Genomic DNA, 19776 nt, shown 5'->3' with positions numbered 1-19776 from the left:
GTGACAGAGAGAGTGAGAGGGTGACAGAGATAGAGAGGGTGACAGAGAGAGAGAGGGTGACAGAGAGAGAGAGGGTGACAGAAAGAAAGAGAGAGGGTGGCAGAAAGAAAGAGAGAGGGTGACAAAGAGAGGGTGAAAGAGAGAGGGTGACAGAGAGAGAGAGGGTGACAGAGAGAGAGTGAGAGAGAGAGAGAGTGACAGAGAGAGAGAGGGTGACAGAGAGAGGGTGACAGAGAGAGAGAGGGTGACAGAGAGAGATAGGGAGACAGAGAGAGAGAGGGAGACAGAGAGAGAGAGAGTGTGACAGAGAGAGGGTGACAGAGAGAGAGAGGGGGTGACAGAGAGAGATAGGGAGACAGAGAGAGAGACGGAGACAGAGAGAGAGAGAGAGAGAGAGAGAGAGAGAGAGAGAGAGAGAGAGAGAGAGAGAGAGTGACAGACACTGGTGTGCGTGGGTGGGCGACTATGACTGTGGATTGGTGTCTGTATTCATTCACACACACACACAATCTTACACTCACTCACTCTTACACACTCACTCTTACACACACACACACACACACACACACACACACACACACACACACACACACACACACACACACACACACACACACACACACACACACACACACACACACACACACACACACACACACACACACACACACACACACACTTTTACACTCTCACAGACACACACACACACACACACAAACGGATCGGACACATGGGGGGCCAAATCGGAGCAGGGGGGCCAAATCGGACCGGGGGGGGGGGCAAATTGGACCAGGGGGTGTGACAAATCAGAGCTAAGGGAGGCATGGAGCTGTACTTACCTTACTCGCTCCATGCAGGAAAAGGCGCCCCTCACTGTGCAGCTCGGATAGAGATTGGATGTGCGCCGACCAGTCAGGTGGGGGGATTTTTATTTATTTATTTCCCCCAGCACGCGCCTGTCACCCTGTGGTGACCAGTTTTGTCTAGGGGACGGCGCACGGCCCAGCAAACCCCCTGTTGGTGGCCCTGACCGCCTTGCGCCCCCCCCCCTAAATAATCCTGCGCCCTCCCAGGGCCCCAGTTGGCGCACCACTGAGGTTTCACGTGACACACGTACACACTGCAGCTGACACACTCACGTGTCGCGACACACAGTTTGGAAAGCTCTGCCCTATGCAGTTATCAGCTGTAAGACATGTTTATTGTTATACTGCATATCATTACGATGCAAGCTCTTGACAGAAATCAAATGGGAATACCTGAGCAGCAGGTAGATGAAGTTACTTTTACCAGGTACCCCAGTAGAAACCAGTTTATGCAACTGGACCTTTCCCCTAACCAGTAGCTCCCAATTCATGAAGATACCATTTTATTTATTAGATCACTAATGAGACCTAATATATTTTCTAATAAAACACCAATGTATGCAAAAAAATAAAGCCATGGTTTAGCTCAGGGGCGGGCAACTCCAGTCCTCAAGGGTCACCAACAGGTCAGGTTTTAAGGATATCCCTGCTTCCGCACAGGTGGCTCAATCATTGAGCCACCTGTGCGGAAGCAGGGATATCCTTAAAACCTGACCTGTTGGTGACCCATTGAACACTGGCGTTGGCCACCCTTGGTATAGCTTCTCGTTGTACATTAGCTAGCTGTAACATACAGAGTGAGTTTTTATGTTGGTAATACTTCTGTCTGCAGGGTAGTGTAGATTGTAACTTTTTCGTAGCTCCACATTACAAGGTGTTGGATTCAGAACAATGAAGGTGTAATAGCATTAAAGGAGCAGGTCCCATTACTCTGTTTATTTTCTTTGCTCCTTCCCTTTCCACCCTGTTACATGTATAGGAAGCAGGGGGTCTCCAGAGCTGAACTGTCTTCATTTCAGCTCCAGGGACCCCCTAGTTCCAAAGAATACTTACCGTGGAAGGTGCCGCGGGTAATATCCGCTCCAGGGGAAGCCTGTATGAGTTTAACTTGTATCATGTTAGGATTTTGCCCGCTGAGAAGCAGGTCCTGCCCATAAAAAAAGAAGGTGGTTACCATGGTAACCTTTAGACTGCACTGGGCTCTGAGGAGAGCTCCATTTTAACCTCAAGACACTTAATATTTCAAACGATTATGGGGCCTATGCAGAGAGCTCCTATAAGTCCGTTTTCGCCAGCTTCTCGCCAAAAGTGCCTATTGCGATTCAGTAAACTCCGAGAAGCTGGCGTAAAATTCGAGATTCGCCATATTACTTGGCGGAAAAAAAAATTCGCCATACACTCGGCGAGAAGCCAATTCTCGCCGCCGTTCGCCAGGTTCTGAAACTCGTAGTATTCTACAAAGCCCGGTCGGCTTCTCGCGGCTATTCGCCACTCAAAAATGGAGAATTTCTCTCCAAAACGCCTCGCCAAAAAAGGTTGGCAAGAAGGTGGGGAGAAGCTGGCGAGAAGTGCTGAGACAGGACTTAAAAAAAAAAATGCAATGTTTCCTGCCTCGGATTGATGCCGGGAGACTCCGGAGCTGAACCGCATTGATTTCAGCCTCGGGGACCCCCTGCGTCCAGAGTTACAGGCCCAGATATGGGGTGCCAGTATCCCATTGTTTACATGTCACGTGACGTGGATGCTATAAAGATGGCGGCGACACTGGCATCTGATGCCCCCTACCGGGGCCTGTATCTTGGGAAGCAGGGGGTCCCTAAGCCAGAAATCAAGGCGGTTCAGCTCAGGAGACCCCCTGCTCCCGTACACTATTAATAAAAATGACATTAATGCAGCTTCATTACCATAGCGGCTATCTGCTACGGTAATGAATGATTTTTTTATTGATATGTGTGTTTTGAGACTAGTGTAGATGTGCAGGGGGTCTCCGGAGCAGAACCGCGTTGGTTTTAGGTCCGGGGGCCCCCTGCTTCCCGAGATACAGGTCCCATTACGGGGTGCCGGTATCTCCTATGCATGTAAATGTCCCAATCACGTGATTGGGGGATTTAAATTCTGAAGGGGGATACCGGCACCCCATAACGGGGCCGATATCTCGGGAACCGACGCGGTTCTGCTCCGGAGACCCCCTGCACATCTACACTATGAATAACATTTTTATTTTTTTTAAATATTTTTATTCCCGGCGATATTTGCACAGAGAGAGAGGCGGATGTCTCTGCAGCAGACAGATCTCGGCAGGGGAGCCCTTCTCGCAGGGCAGATCGTCTCGCCACCGGCAACTCGCCATGTTTGCTCAGGTTGCTCTCACTGGTATTCGGGTCTTTCTGCATACCACGAGAGAAAATCGGCAAAAAACATGGCGAGTTCAAACCCCTGGCGATTATTTTTTTTCAGGAACTCTCTGCATAGGCCCCTAAATCTCCGGCACAGATCAACAGATCTTAAAAATAAAAGCAGCGTTGGAAAGGGCAAGAAGAGATCGTTTGAAAAAGAACATGCAAATCATCCCAGACTGCTCATTAAATAATGTATGTAACACAGGCGGAATTTAGGGATGGATATTTTAGATGTCCTATAGCACCACGGACGAGATCCACAAAAGGGTGCTAAGCGTTAGCACGCCTAAAGCATAGCACCGTCTTATAGATCGGGGCCCATGTGGGGGAGCTTTCTGCTGCAAAATTCTAGGTGGCTGCACCTTTAAACATACAATCGTTAATAGCCTTTTTTTGAAGAAAAAAATACTTTGTCATCCATAGTGATTTTTGGCTGAATTTTTATACTGCAGCTTTCCAGATCTTCCCATATGTATATTTGATTTTGGGGAGTATAGAATTGATCTAACAGTTGTGTTACGAGAACGGAAAATTTAAAAAAAACTTTTCCGTCTCAATATCGCAAACGCTTCAGTGGAAATGTCCGGAATGTTTTATAGGAGATGAAATGCCATTTAAAGCAGGAAAAGTGGAAGGACTGCACTGGCTTTTTTAACCCTTTTGCAGCCGGAGGGCTAAGCAACGCACAACCCTAAAGAAGAGAAGTGGTGGAAAAAGGAGGTTAAACCCCGCAATACTAAAAGGAGACCCGTGAAAGGGTTAAAATGCCTGGGGCCTAAACGGGGTTAACCCCTTCCGCGCTAGAGGAGTCAGACACTCTTTGCAGAGTACCGTGTGGCTGACTTCTCCAGCACGGAACGAGTTAAACACGGCAACCCTGTACATTTCGCATACTTTCTTTATTTGACATGACTCGGAACCGAGGGGAGGGGACGGCCTTCTGTTTTACATGCGCCCCAGATCGTCACCACTCACGGCAAGACCTGCGGTTCATCACTCTTCATGGAACGTGTAAATCTGGGAGCAGGGGAGGCCAACGCCAGTCCTCAAGAGCCACAAACAGGTCTGGGGTTAAGGATATCCCTGCTTCAGCACAGGTGGCTCAATCAGTGGCTCAGCCGGCGGCCCTTGAGGACTGGAGTTGGCCGCCCCTGCCTTGGAGTATGAAACATTTACGCCTGCTCCTGGCATGCATATAGCACATCTCAGAACGGGCCTCTCTATTGCTGCACGCAGACTAAGCATTTCTTTTCAGCAGACACAGCAGTCGTCCACCGTGGCAAGTCTGCCGGCTTGCCAACTCGTCTGCGCATCGTAACTCCGCCACTGCAATGGTCTGGCGGAGATGATCTATGTGGATTGTTGAGTTCCGCGTGTGATTGATGCTGGCGGGAGGTGCGAGATTGGGATTGGGATAAGGGGTGGGGGGGGGAGGAGCGGAAATGGAAACAGTTTATAACATTTCTGAAGAAGAAATCCGGGTCGGGAGGGGGGATTAGTTGGAAGTGTTTTGGGGTCGTTCCAAACCGCAGTTAAATAAAAGGGGGGTGGTTTTCTTAAGAGCATCGTTGATATTTACTAGGAAACCCATCTTTCACCATTTTGCTGGTGCAGGGAACTGCTCTCCATCTGTAAGGGAAAGGGATAATGTCATTGTTTTTTTATTCGCTTGCAACACGGGCTGTATGGACGTACGGTACTAAGCGTCTCAAACAGCTTTGTTGGTGCAAAATTGGCATAGGGAAATCTCATTTTATATTGCACCTGTGTGTTGTGAGCACCCGTGTGCTAACCTGAAATGTCTCAATCTGCCGAAAAAAAGCCATAGCAGAGGGACTTGGTATAAACAGGGAAATGTTTATTGTGGGATCCGTATTTGGACTGAAATGTTGATCCTACAATAAACCTTCCGTTTTCACCAAGTCCTCTGCAGCGCCGGCTACGGCTTTCCTCGTCCGAACACCGCTCCTTGTGGCGGTCGGAACACCCATTGCAGTTAGCTGAATTTATGCGGGTGCTCCTTTTGAATTCATCATTTTTTTTTTCAATCTTCTCCAGTGAGTGTAAAAATGATGTATTTCTTTGGCGCACAGAAATGTACTTACTGCGCCGGGCGTACAGATGTTAATGGGATGTACTAAAAAAAAACCCAGTGTTTTGTGGCAAAAAATGTATGTGTTTAACGTGGCATGAACCCCAAAACCTCTGTTGATGGTGTGAGCGCAGAATGACGTTGCTGTGTATCAACCCAAAAGTGTTTTGCAGCAGAAATGCTTTGTTGCATAGGTTAACAAAATGTGCTCTTTGAACACTAGGCCTATTATAAATAACATGGCATTAATAATTGTTATTTACTAGAACTAGCTATAAATAAAAATGCACAATTCTGTTTTAATTTAAATGGTATCGATCAGGGAATTCAACACACATCGTGTGCTCAGAGAAACCTCTTGTGGGTATTAGAACCACAGTTAATGGTGTTGAAACCAATATATAGTCAAGAATTATACAGTAAAACAGATATGATAACAAATAGAATATAGGTGAAGTAATATAAAGAAAAATTCGTCATGATCCGATGTTCAACAATTCTTCAAAGCAACAAATTCTGCATCGTACTGTACGTGTGAAGTCTTCATACCTAGGACACATTATATGAACGTTTACATGACTTTTTAGCGCAAAAATGTAGACGCACAAATAATCTTAGTAAAGAGGCACTTCCGTGTGTTACAGAACCCAATAGCACTAAAGGAGCATGACCACAATCTCACTGGGATACATTTAAAACAAACCTGTATTTGCTATAGGGACGTCTTCCTCTTTCACATGTTGAATCCACTCTTTATATTTAGAGGTTGCTCATCTGTTGTAAATATTTAATTTATGAATGTCAATGGTATGTCAAACAGAAGAAGCTCTTTTTCCTTCTGCGTTGTGACAGTGACTATCATGGGTAGAGAGCGTCTTATCTTAAAGGATTGGAGCAGGTGGTCTCCTGAGCTGAACCCCATTACTTTGGGCTCTGAAGACCCCCTGCTTCAAACCTATTTAAAAAAAAAGAGATTAAAAAACGCATCGCCACACAGCGATTGCCGCTATAACATGAGGTTATTTGTAAGGCGCTCGTAGGGGACGACGCATTCTGCAATATCTCCTTTAAGAGCAGATTGTGTTACAATAGGGGCTTGTGTATGTATCAGAGTGTGCGCCGCTGCGTCACTTTCAGTGTGTAAACCTCCTACCTTAGCAAATCTGCAGGAGATACAAGACACATGAACACACTTGTTACATACGTGCAAAATCTTGTAAATGTGTTCTGGGTCATTTTGATAAACGACGAGGTATTATCTGGAATTCAGAAGCCGTTGTTAAAAATGTAGGATTTAGATGGCTAAAAAAAAAGGACTTTGCTTTGTTGTCCCGTGATATTATTTCCATAGAATGAAAATGTTGACATATCTGAAAAATAAAATAATATTGCTGAAGTAATAAAGCATCATCGCGGCTTTTTACTTTATTACGATTATTGTCTTGTTGACCGGGCCGACCTGCGTCTTTCCGACTTCAGATTGTCCATCGTACTGACGTAGCACTTGTTATTCTAAACACACACATTATCGGGCTGGAGCCACCCGTTGATTGCGTAGATTTGCATGCAGGACGTACAGCTGGAACGCCCGTTATTCTCGATCAAGTTAAGAATAACCCTGTACTTCTTCCCTCTGTTTAACCAACATTTCCCTCTGTACCAAATCCATAGCCAAGATTTGCAGATTCTGGCCATTTGTACAGAAGCTGCGTATGTGTCCAAAAATAAGTGAGTGCTTCAATGGTATGTGATGACTTTTTTTAATTGAGACCAACCGTAGCATATTTGTTTTGGTGCAAGCCATGTTCTCTTCTTCAAGTCAAGAGAGATCATTTTAATGGAGGTTTTTTTTGTGAGACGTAAGAATATTGGGGATAATTTATTTATTTATAAAATATTTTACCAGGAAGTAATACATTGAGAGTTACCTCTCGTTTTCACGTATGTCCTGGGCATAGAGTTAAAATGACAAATAGTACATGGTTACAAATACAGTTACATAAGTGAACAGGGTATACATTATATACAAGACATTGCATGCACAGTTAAAGATAATATATATTATGGGCGTATGTAACAGTTACAGACCAGATTAAAATGTGAGACAGCTTTGGCTTTGAAAGAACTTAAACTGGTGGTGGATGTGAGAGTCTCCGGTAGGTTGTTCCAGTTTTGGGGTGCACGGTAAGAGAAGGAGGAGCGGCCGGATACTTTTGTTGAGTTTTGGGACCATGAACAATCTTTTGGAGTCTGATCTCAGGTGATAGGTGCTGCATGTGGTAGGGGTGAGGAGCTTGTTGAGGTAGCTGGGTAGCTTGCCCAGAAAGTATTTGAAGGCAAGACAGGAAAGGTGAACTTTGCACCTAGACTCAAGTGATGATCAATTTAGTTCTTTGAGCATTTCGCAGTGATGTATGTTGAAGTTACATTGGACAACAAAACGGCATATTGAATTGTAGAGGTTGTCAAGTTTGCTAAGGTGGGTTTGGGGCGCCGAGCCATATACTATGTCTCCATAGTCGATAATTGGCATTATCATCTGCTGTGCGATACGCGTTTTGACCAGCTGGCTTAGGGAGCATTTGTTCCTATAAAGTACACCTAGTTTGGCATAGGTTTTGGATGTCAGGGTATGAATGTGCATCCCGAATGTTAAGTGGGAGTCAAACCATATGCCCAGGTATTTAAAACTAGTAACATGAGTTAGGGTGGTGTTAGCGTTGGTTCTGATCTGGAGCTCAGTCATTGGAAGCTTTTGAAATTTAATCTTGGTCCCAAATACCATTGTTACAGTCTTGTTAGTGATTAAAAACAGTTTGTTTTGGGAAATCCCATTTTCAAGTCTCAAAAAGTCAGACTGAATTATGTGTTCAAGGTCGGAGAGGCTATGGCTGTGTGCATCATGTTTTATGCATACTGTTTTATGGTGTTAAAAGAAAGGAATCATTTTAGATTACATGGTCTAGATTTTCCAGCCCTCCTTCAGGGTGGGTTTTTTTCTTGCCGGATTATTGCTATGACTTATAATACTGTTAAAACAGCAATCCTTTGTCCCCAGGACCGGATCAATGGTTTTCTGATCTCAAGTTCTGGAGATGTTTGCATTTGTTTGTCATCTTTAGACACACCCAAAAATACCACAAATATGGCCATGGTTTCACCATTAGGGAGTCACAACATCATCGCCCAATGACGTTGCCGCTCACGATTGGGCGCCAGAGCAAGGCTGGCCCCATATTGTGCCAACTGGACAACCATTCCTGCAATAAATGCCAAATATCTCAGGAAATGGTGGTTCCTCCGAGGGAACTGTAACATTTTCTCTGGGGGGACCCCAGTGCAAATTCCTACTTTAACCCCTTGACTGCTGCAGGATTATTTGCCAGCATCCCAATCTGCTACATTTCAATGTCTTGAGGAAGCATAAAGTTGACTATAAGCCAACACTATGTGGCTTATTTATAATAATGGATGACCCCAAAAACATTTTATATATAGATTTTATTAAGCATAGGTTACACGCAAGAACCCGCATTAGAAAAAAAAAAAATATTCCACTGGAGAAAATGCTCAACAGTCCAAAAAAGAAAAAAAAAAAAGAATATTATTATAAATATTGCACTTTGAAATTCCTTACGTTACACCACATTACTCATTCCTAAAACAAATAATATTTTTTTTCATGATTTTAAGAAGCGTATAAATAAACAGTTTTAAAGTAGTCAGAACCTAGAACAGTTCAGTTTATAAATCAAATAATCTCAATGTAGTGACAAAGGGGGGAGAGGGAGGAGGAGGTATGATACCTTTTATTGGGCCAACGAGTAGTTGATATGTTACAAGCTTTCCAGCCTCTCAGGGTCGGGGTTACCCGATGCAGGACCCGGAGAGGTTGGAAAGCTTGTAACGTAACTACGTATTGGCCAAATAAAAGGTATCATACCCACTCCTCCCTCTCCCTCCTTAGTTACTACATGGAAGAAAGGACCAACACGGCTCCCCACCCTTCTTGGCTTACTATGGAAGTAATCTCAATGGGAAAAGTTTTATATGGCAGCACATTTCCTACTGGAGCTGCGTAGAATTACAATGCACTGTATTATATGCCCTTCAGCAGTGATTGCTTCAGCACAGCCAAATGCTGCTAATGGTTTTGATCATGGGATCCATAACATCTACCTTCCTGAAACAGGAGAAGCACAATCGCGCTGGCTGAGAAGAGGGAAGGGTGCTCTAACATCGCTTGGTTTTCAACGTGTTCAGCATCTTCTGATTCTTCATCTTGAAACTCATGACAAAACTGCCGGGAAAAACCTTAGCTCGTCCTTCTTCATCAACTTGCCCCATGAAGATGTAATTTAATCCTATGGGGAAGAAAGCGACGGCAATGCAAGGTGAGCTTCACACTCCAAACCGGATTACTTTAATTATATACTGTACTGCATATGTTGCCAGTAAAGGTATAGTTTTATACAAAGTGTGTGATTACTGTTATTGGGTCCTGTGAGGGACTCCTCCCACGACACTGGGATCCCTCACAGGTGGAGGCGCTGCACAGAGAGTAGTGTATTATATCACCCCGGGCTCCCCGTAGTGGAGGGTTAGGCCCCTGTGAGCCAACAGGTAAAGGCAGCACCAGTAGCATCTTTACAGTATACCCCCAATCTCACTTAGGGGGTGGGGTGGGGTGGGATACAAGGGCTACACAGACATAGACACAAAATAAGGTATGGGGAGTAAAAAAAGTGCCCAAAAAACCTCCACTGTACAGTGTGGGGGGCTTCTGCCACTTTAACTCGCCATAACTTATTTTGGTGTCCGGTTGTAATCACTATCAGCTTCACATTGCAAAGCTAATAGCCAACCTCACACTGAGACTCAAAAGGTAGAAATAGCTGTCTGTGAGTAGGCTTACTGGCTCTGCACTTCTTTTACCCAGGCTGTGCTGAAAAGCTGTGTAATACGGCAGGCATAAGCTTATAGGGGTCCCTGTTAAAATGGACAAGAACAAAAGGTTATACTGTGTGCTCATTTGCATGTCATCACCCAGAATCCCTGGCGGCAGTGGAAGCACTGTATGCTAAGAGATAATGGGGAAAAGTAGGTTGCACACCTGTCTGAGGTGCGTGAATGTGCTCACAGGTGGTATTATTTGCTGTACTTAGAAACATAAAAGTTGACGGCAGATAAAAAACACTTAGCCTGCCCATTTTCTTATCTGCTGTAACTGAATCTATCCCTTAAAATGCTCCCTGTGTGAGCAGGTACTGTCAGAATTGTGGAGATATCCGGTGGCATTCTAACACGAACGTGTTGAAAATAACATGTTTCTCTAAATCACTGGTCCCTTTGGTAGCAAAGAGGATCCTTTCACTATTAATATCACAGCGATTGCTTTTCCATAGACCTAGATCATTACTGACCTCTTCTGATGAGCGGACACTGTTTGCAAACCACAATGATCTTGGCACTCATAGTCTTGCCAGCCTGCTGAATGGCGAGCGTTCCTTCCTTGTAAACATTGATGATCGACACTGTAGCGTACACGCTGCCTCCTCTACTCGCTGTTGTAATCACTGTGCCAGTTATGACTAGAGGAAGAAAAGACGGTATTGGTATTGAGAAAAGGACACCGGATCTTCTTGTACTATAAAAGTTCCTGGCACCCATCCTTGTTCTATCTGCATATCCACACCCGGCCTGCACCCACCCAGAATCCTGACCAGGCCTGAGAGACTGAGTCCAGCCTGCACCCACCCAGCACCCTGACCAGGCCTGAGAGACTGAGCTCAGCCTGCACCGACACAGCACCCTGACCAGGCCTGAGAGACTGAGCTCAGCCTGCACTGACACAGCACCCTGACCAGGTATGAGAGACTGAGACCAGCCTGCACTCACTGACCCAGCACCTTGACCAGGTCTGAGACTGACCCCAGCCTGCACTGACTGACCCAGCACCATGACCAGGTCTGAGAGACTGGGCCCAGCCTGCACTGACCCAGCACCCTGACCAGGTCTGAGAGACTGAGCACAGCCTGCACTGACCCAGCACTATGACCAGGTTTGAGAGACTGGGCCCAGCCTGCACTGACCCATCACCCTGACCAGGTCTGGGAGACTGAGCACAGCCTGCACTGACCCAGCACCCTGGCCAGGTATGAGAGACTGAGCCCAGCCTGCACTGACCCAGCACCCTGACTAGGCCTGAGAGACTGAGCCCAGCCTGCACTGACCCTGCACCCTGACCAGGTATGAAAGACTGGGCCGAGCCTACACTGACCCAGCACCCTGACTAGGTATGAGAGACTGAGCCCAGTCTGCACCCACCCAGCACCCTGACCAGGCCTGAGAGACTGAGCCCAGCCTGCACTGACCCAGCACCCTGGCCAGGTATGAGAGACTGAGCCCAGCCTGCACCCACCCAGCACCCTGACCAGGCCTGAGAGACTGAGCCCAGCCTGCACTGACCCAGCACCCTGACCAGGTATGAGAGACTGGGCCCAGCCTGCACTGACCCAGCACCCTGACCAGGTATGAGAGACTGGGCCCAGCCTGCACTGACACAGCACCCTGACCAGGCCTGAGAGACTGAGCCCAGCCTGCACTGACCCAGCACCCTGACCAGGTATGAAAGACTGGACCGAGCCTGTACTGACCCAGCACCCTGACCAGGTATGAGAGACTGGGCCCAGCCTGCACTGACCCAGCACCCTGAGCAGGTATGAGAGACTGGGCCCAGCCTGCACTGACACAGCACCCTGACCAGGCCTGAGAGACTGAGCACTGCAATGTATATCGTCAAATCTGATGTAAACTCATTAAGAGCTGGACAAGGAGGGGTTACAATTGATTAAAAAAAATAAGATCAACCTTGTTATCCATTCTTTAACCTTTTTTGTCAAAAGGTTTATTGAAAGACCACAATGAGGGGGGGGGGGGGGGGAATGTGTTTGTAAACGTTAAACCTACTCAAAAATCGTTTTTTATTTTTATATTCTAAATTGCTTTTACTTGATTATATATTTCATTGTGAAATCTTTCTCCCACAGAGGTTTACTTAGAGTTGGCACAGTGAACTTAGCCATGATACAGATTTCCTATAGCGCAGAAATGCAAAGTGAAGAAACAGACGATACAGGTTATTGGCTCATATTTTTAGAGTCTTTTTTCGTGTGTGGAAAGTATATGCTGCAGGGTGGGGATTTTTATTATTCCTTAACCCACCATAAAAGGTATTGTCTGGTCCGCAGTCTGCTTCCAGTTTCACAATACAGAGCCAGTTCAACCAGGCCAAAAGGATGAAAAAGGCTTTCCTTGAATCTGTTGCTAGCTCTATACTTTTAAAAGCCTAACTTGGCTGTACAAGATGAATGCAGAATAATGTATTTAGGGACATTTCTATGAAAGGGAGGAAGCCAAAGAAATGATAAGAAATTCCTCTTTAACTTTAAACTGCTGAAGTGGCTTTAGGGTCAACAGCATAATTCATAGGAGCCAATAATGACTTTTGGGAGTCTAGTCTTTAAAACAGGAAGATTACTACAGCCGTGTATTGACAATGTGTATTGAATACAAGAGGATAGATTGTACATCTTTTAGGGGACAAACATTAAGGTCCTTCATAGATTCAATTATAGTGTACAGAGTTTTCGAAAGATCAGACGTTTCTCCAAGTGTTCTGTGAAGACGAGACCTGTGAGGTCTCTGTACACTCTAATTGTATGTATGAAGAACAAAAATATTGGTTCCCTAAAAGGTATCACAAACTGCAATTCATCTTCATTTGTCCAGGAGCAGTACGGCTACTAGAACGTTTGACTACATCAACACAACAAGCTCAAACAGAGGTCCTTCACTGAAGCAGTGGGAGAGACCTGTAATGCAGCAGCTAAGTCACGGATCGTCAACTACAGTTCTCAAGGGCCACCAACAGGCCAGGTATTAGGGATTTCCCTGCTTCAGCACAAGTGGCTCAAGCTTTGACTGAGCCACCTGTGCTGAAGCAGGGACATCCTGAAAAGCTGACCTGTTGGTGGCCCTTAAGGTCTAGAGTTGCCTGCCCTTTATCTAAGTGGTTCATTAGTTCAACCTACAATGCCGACTCAAGACATGGAGAACACGTCACTCTGACCTGCCAAAACGTTCGTTCCATTTTTAGCAGTATTTAGCCAAATATTTAATCAGCAATCTGAATTGTGGGACTGTGTGGACTGGCTTCCCCATGACAAACCCGTCCTTGTAGCCCAAAAATACACAGTGTTCCAACAACACAACATGCCAGGAACAGGAGTCTGACTAGAGACCTGTATGAAGCAACAGTTCCCCTTCTGTTTGGCCGTTTGTGTTTACTTGTTTACTTCGGACACATGTTTACCGTTCCTCTACTGAACATCTCAAGGAATCCTTTGAGTTTGCAGATACTAATGCAAGACACAGCCGGTATGGGGTCCAAACATGGCCCAGTATTAATGGCACCTTACAATGACATGCTTTGTCATTTCCCCGAGTTTAAACACGCAGCCTCGGGTCGTTGAAAAAGTCATTTTATTGAACGTACCGAAGTTACTGGAACAGTAATTGCTCTCCAGGGTCCCAGTCCTTTTGCATTTTTGTTGGCAAAGTGCGACCGTTGGTTTCAGACCTTTAAACCAGAAAAACAAAGTATTTTAATATAAGCGTCTCTACTCACAGATATTATAGCTGGAGCACTGCATCAATTTTGGCAAGAAAGCACTGGTATATGTGTGTGTGTGTGTACCATTGTATTAATGTGTGCATCATTGTGTCTTTCTATCAGTGTTTTGTGTGTGAATCATGTCTGTAAGTGTATTACTATGTGTACATAATTGTAGGTGTGTCTGTGTGTGTGTGTGTGTGTGTGTGTATACATGATTGTTTGTGTGTGTGTGTGTGTGTGTGTGTGTGTGTGTGTGTGTGTGTATGTGTGTGTGCATCATTCTGTGTGTATCCTTATGTCTGAATCCGTGCAGGGCCGCAGACAGATTTCCTGGGGCCCAAAACTAGAATTTATACTAACCATCCTTCCCCCCCCCCTTGCGAGACCCCCCATCTCTCACATCCCCCCACCCCCCGCCCCCTCCACTCTCTTGCCCCCTCCTCCAATCCTAACATAATAACAGTATTACTGTGTGTGTGAATCATTGTGTGTGTATCCGTTCAGGGCAGCAGACAGATTTCCCAGGACCAGAATTTCCACTGCCCACCCCCTTTCGAGACCCTCCATCTCTCATATCCCCATCTCCCCCCGCCCCCTCCACTCTCTGGCCCCTCCCCAATCCTAACACAATAACCCAGGTGTATTGTAAGTCTTTATTTATATAGCGTCATTAATGTACATAGCGCTTCACAGTAGTATGTGTATTACTGTGTGTGTATCATTGTGAGTGCTAATAAATGTGTGCGGATAACCAGGTGCGGCACTATCAGTCGCTGTTAACGGGAGAATGCAATATTAACCCCTTCACTGCCCGTGAGGCCAACACCACAATACTCACTGGCCACTGGGGTAACAACGGGATTAAGATTTGTGCTTACAACATATTTGCCTCTAGTCTGTGTACATATTATCTATCCATAAACAATGTTATCGTAGACACATCGGGGCACAATTATTCCCTGTGCAATCATTCAGTGGTTTGGATCCTGTAACTGAATGTTGCTTTGCAACTATAAATGTCCACCAGCATCAGCCCCATGCTCTGGTGGGAAGGAAACTGTATCAACAAGAGTCTCCATCACCCCCTGTCCTGCTCCAGGCAGTTCCCATTCTCCCCTTGTATCTTAACCTATTGATCTGTTTAGCCACACTGTGGCTTATAAAGCATGCTCAGTATGGCTTCCTGCAAATGGGTTGCGCTCAACATCCCAGTATATTCCATTTCCCACCTAGAGAAACCACCATGGTATTACTCACTGCCAACCCCAATAGACTAATGTCTAAACTTGTGTAAATTTTCTGACTGGTAACAGTTGTATGGAGGTAGGTGGCACCTCCCCCAGAGCTCACTCCTCCTCACCTTTTTAACTTGGGAGGTCTTTTCACTTTGCTTCAAGAACAGGATCTACTATGGTTCTTTCCCCTCATATAGAGGTTTAAGGGAAGGGGTCACAGTGTAGTGTGGGATCTGCATTTTTGGTTATACATTGACGTTTGGTATGCAGGCTTACGACGCTTTGGCCAAAGGGTTTAACTAAATAACCAAGTAATTATTATTATTATTATTGAAGTATTTAAATGCTATACTTATTACCTTATATGTTTTGTCAATTGGATGTAGCATTGGGCACCCCTGTCTTTTGTTGTATGTCTAAACTTGTGTGACAGTTTCGCTCATGTCTACTCTCCCTAGGAGCCAGCAATGTGTTGTGTTGTAGGCCGCGTTGGCAGCAGAAGGGTTAATATTACACAATAGCAGCAGCCAGGAAGGTAACAGACTGCTGACTGCTTATTGAACATGATTTATTTACACTTGTTAATATGGCCTTCCATACTTTCCATGACTTCACTTCAGCCCTGCAGTGCAGTTACAAAGTCCCACACATGCTGAAAACGATGTCAGTCATTAAGCACCGTGTCTGGAGTGCGCACTTAATGACGTTTTTCAGATGGCTCAATTGAAGTCCATTTTACTTGATGAGAGGCAGAGAGAGACAGAGAGAGGGAGAGGCGCAGAGAGAGACAGAGAGAGGCGCAGAGAGAGACAGAGAGAGGCACAGAGAGAGGCACAGAGAGAGGCACAGAGAGAGAGGCGCAGAGAGAGAGACAGAGAGAGAGAGGCACAGAGAGAGACAGAGAGGCGCAGAAAGAGACAGAGAGAGAGTGTGTGTGACGGGCTCCATCATTACAACTGCAATTAAATAATCTCTTAAAGAGACACTCCTGTTCTGTTTTTTTGTTTGAAGCAGGCGGTCTCCGAAGCTTAACCGCGTTGATTTCAGCTTCGGGGACCCCCTGCTTCCCGAGATCGTTACCTACGTAGGTGCTGCTAGTATCTCTGCGCAGTTTAAAGCTCCCGCATCACGTGGGCCAATAGGAAGACACAAAGGGATGACGTTGCAGCTTCCTATTGGTCTGCTGGACGCTGGACTTATAAACCACCATATTGTGAACCCAGCCAGTGCTCCTACTGACAGCACCTATGGAGGTATTATCTAGGGAACCAGGGGGTCCCCGTAACTGAAATCAACGCAGTTCAACTCGAGAGACCCCTAATTCAAACCTATTTAAAAAAAAAAAAAACAACACAAAAAAGTGCCTCTTTCAGAGATTATTTAATTGAAATTGTAATGATGGGGAAAACCTTACACAGATGGGCTCCCTTAGACATTTCCTTGTACATGCCTCCGCTATGCGGTATACACTGAGGAATGTGTGAATAACAGGGGCACTCCTGGGAGATTATCCCACTATTATCCCAATCCAACCCACAATCTTTTAGCTGCAGCATTTCACATAGAATTTCCAATGAAACGCTCAAACTCGCAAGAAATACACTGACAATAGAAACAAAACAAGCTCTGGTTACATTACAGCTGGGACGCACGGTTTAACCCCTCGGCTGCCAGTAGGGTTTGCAACTCGCTGCATTCCTATTTCAGATGTGGGCACGCATGCAGGGTAGGCTCCGTTCACATGGGGGGGAGGGGGAGGGGGAATGGAGGCTTTGTAAAGATATAGCCATACATTAAAACAGTTTCCACTGCAGCCAGGGATTCTGGGTAATAACATGTAAATGAGCACCCTGTGTAACCTTTGGCTTCTTGTCCATTTTAACATGTACCCTTATAATCTTATACACAGCCTGGGGGTGTAAGAAGTGCAGAGCCAGTACACCTACTCACAGACAGCTATTTCAACCTTTTGGGTCTCAGTGTGAGCCTGGTTGCTGGCTATTCAATGTGAAACTGGTACTTGGGTATAACCAGACATTAAGATTATGGGGGTAAAGATGTAGCCACATTCTGAGTGCTCTGGTGGTGAGAACACACCTTACATTTTTTATCCCCAAGTTATATACAGATGTAGCCAGACTGCGGCCTTGGGATCAGTAAAAGCTGCAGTCCCCTGCAGAGGGTGGGGGTCCGTTTTGCCAAATAGGAGCCCCTACAGAGAACATGATGCACTGTTTAATGGTGGTGAGTATCATTGTACTCTCAACTCCACAGATAGACAATCTGCAGCCTGCCACAGTTTCTGAAATGTTGGTATTGCGTGGCGCCCCCCCTCGTCCTTTCAATGCACTGTAATACAGAACACGAGAATCTCCTGTTCCCCCTTCCTCTACGAAGGATTAAATGCAAGGGCCTAAGAGGTTGTCAGTGGGAGATTCCAATCACAATTTGTGGAATGCCATATGAAGGTTTTTTTTGGGGGGGGTCGTCGTTCTTGGAACAGCGCTTGCTGGCTGCAAATGTGAAGTCATATTTATAATTACTTAATACTACGGCATGGAAATCTTAAACAACTGACGCTTTTACTCGGGGGAAGAATAAACAGACTACGTTTGGTTCTGCTGCCATCCAGAATCCTAATTGGAATTTCATCATTTTTATACATTCTAGCACGGCCACATGTTACTAAATATTTTCAAATACATTGAAAGTTGAAAACAGCTCAATGAGACTGGGGAAAAAAAAGCCCACAGTAAGTATAGGAAAGTAATGTTTACCAGGCTGAAATGGAGCTGCTGAATTTGGTAAAACAGATGTGCTTGTGCAAAGCAGAGACGGGATGTCTGTATATACACAGGGCCTAAAAAGCTCAACCTGTTAAGGTTTTGCTAATGGGGTCTTGGAATTTCTAGCAGAGATTCCAGCTATTAGATACAAGGTTCCAGAAATACTGTAGACCAGAGGTCCCCAACTTCAGTCCTGAAGAAGCACTAGCAGTGCAGGTTTTACAGATACCCCTGCTAGAGCACAGGTGGTTCAGTCAAAATGATTGGGCCATCTGTGCTAATGAGAGGCTATCCTTAAATGCTGCACTGTTATAGGTCCTTGAGGACTGGAGTTGGGGACCTCTGCTATAGACAACCACTCTTGTGTCCGTTATGAGAGCTATAGTGTGCCAATAGTAATGGAACCAATTGTGTGCAACTTGTAACGTTGTGGGTCCATCTGGCAGTGAAACCCGTTGATGTACCTGGTACGTTATCGGCCCTGGCACGCCAGAGTATGAGGAGCCATGTACATCCGTCGGAGGGGGCACCAGAAATGGCGGAAATACAGTAACACTCTGCTACCTCCGGCTCTACAAAGGTTCAACTCCAACATGAATTGTGAAAGAGCTGTGAATAATATTCAACCGGAGTATTTCTTATCGGAAAGTTAACCCCTTGGATGCCAGAGGGGCCCAAGACGCATGGCTGAGCTGCCCCTCTGTCAGTGAAGGGGTTAAGTTTACGAGACAGCTGGGCTCCAGTGGTAAGGTAATAAGGGGACGAGCTGTTGGTAAATGGCTATTCCGGTTAATCTCACTTGACCTCTCGTTTCAGGTTCTCCTTGTCCTGCGTTTACTCCTGTTCTTCTCTGCGGTATGCTCCATTAACTGAACGCTAAGTGGGACTTTCCTTTAGATGTGTCTGCGTTTCATTGTCTTGTCTGTGTATCTTTTGAGCACAGACATTGTTACTTTGACTCAGGTTCTGTTCAAACACGCTTGGGAAAAGGGTTGCCTAAAGCATCCCAAATCCTGCAGATCTCATCTCAGAACCACACATCTTATTCAGATGTTTAACTGAGGCTACTCTGTGAATATCACGGTTTGGAGGCAGGCTACACCCCAACTGTGTACTGTATCCTAAAAGCGGTTTATGTCAAATAATAACTAAGAACCGTTTGGGTGCCCACTGACGTTGTTGCTGCTTCATGGGGTCTGGCATTTCCGGGGTCCCATGACGCAGTAGCTACGTCCTAATACCGGTTGTCTCAAACTCAGTCCTCAAGGGCCACCAGCAGGCCAGCTTTTATGGATGTCCCTGCTTCAGCACAGGTGGCTCAATAAGGGACTCAGTCGAAGACTGTCTCTTCAAATTGCGGTCGCTCTGTCGTGGAGCAGACTCGTAGGCATTAGGCAATTTGTGTTTGGCGAGCACCATCGCGCGCTGTATAATTGTGGTCCAAGAGATAATGGGGAAGGGCAGGGCGGCAGACCTGTCTGGGACACGGGAATGTGCTGAAATAATAGAGAAGTTACCCACAAAGAGGAGGGGTTTTTTTTTCAAGCATGTGAGGACTTATTGTAGGGTGATGCATTAATAAGTCACGTGTAGTAAAAAAAGCCATGTGGCACATTGTTATCTATTAGCCACGCTGCAGGGTCTCGTGCAGTTGTTGTATTAAGCAGGATTGCAGCGCTCATGCTGAATATGTGGCACTGATGTGAGACTTTTAAAAGGGG

General features: G+C 45.7%; 1 protein-coding gene across 1 annotated transcript in view; it reads right to left on the bottom strand.

Annotated features, from left to right (window-relative positions):
• Positions 1-8839: 8839 nt before the first annotated feature.
• Positions 8840-19776, bottom strand: part of PCOLCE2 (procollagen C-endopeptidase enhancer 2) — a 42837-nt gene continuing 31900 nt past the window's right edge. The window contains exons 7-9 of the mRNA XM_075570096.1: positions 13915-13998; positions 10781-10948; positions 8840-9721 (exon numbers count right to left, since the gene is read on the bottom strand). Coding sequence (XP_075426211.1) covers positions 9591-9721; positions 10781-10948; positions 13915-13998 — 383 coding nt within the window. The 3' untranslated portion in view covers positions 8840-9590. The remainder of the gene's footprint in view (positions 9722-10780; positions 10949-13914; positions 13999-19776) is intronic.

Source organism: Ascaphus truei, chromosome 14 (assembly GCF_040206685.1).
Source record: "Ascaphus truei isolate aAscTru1 chromosome 14, aAscTru1.hap1, whole genome shotgun sequence".
In the NCBI taxonomy this organism is placed as follows: domain Eukaryota; kingdom Metazoa; phylum Chordata; class Amphibia; order Anura; family Ascaphidae; genus Ascaphus; species Ascaphus truei.
Note: the sequence above shows the minus strand (reverse complement) of the source record. Positions and strands in the feature narration are given on the sequence as shown.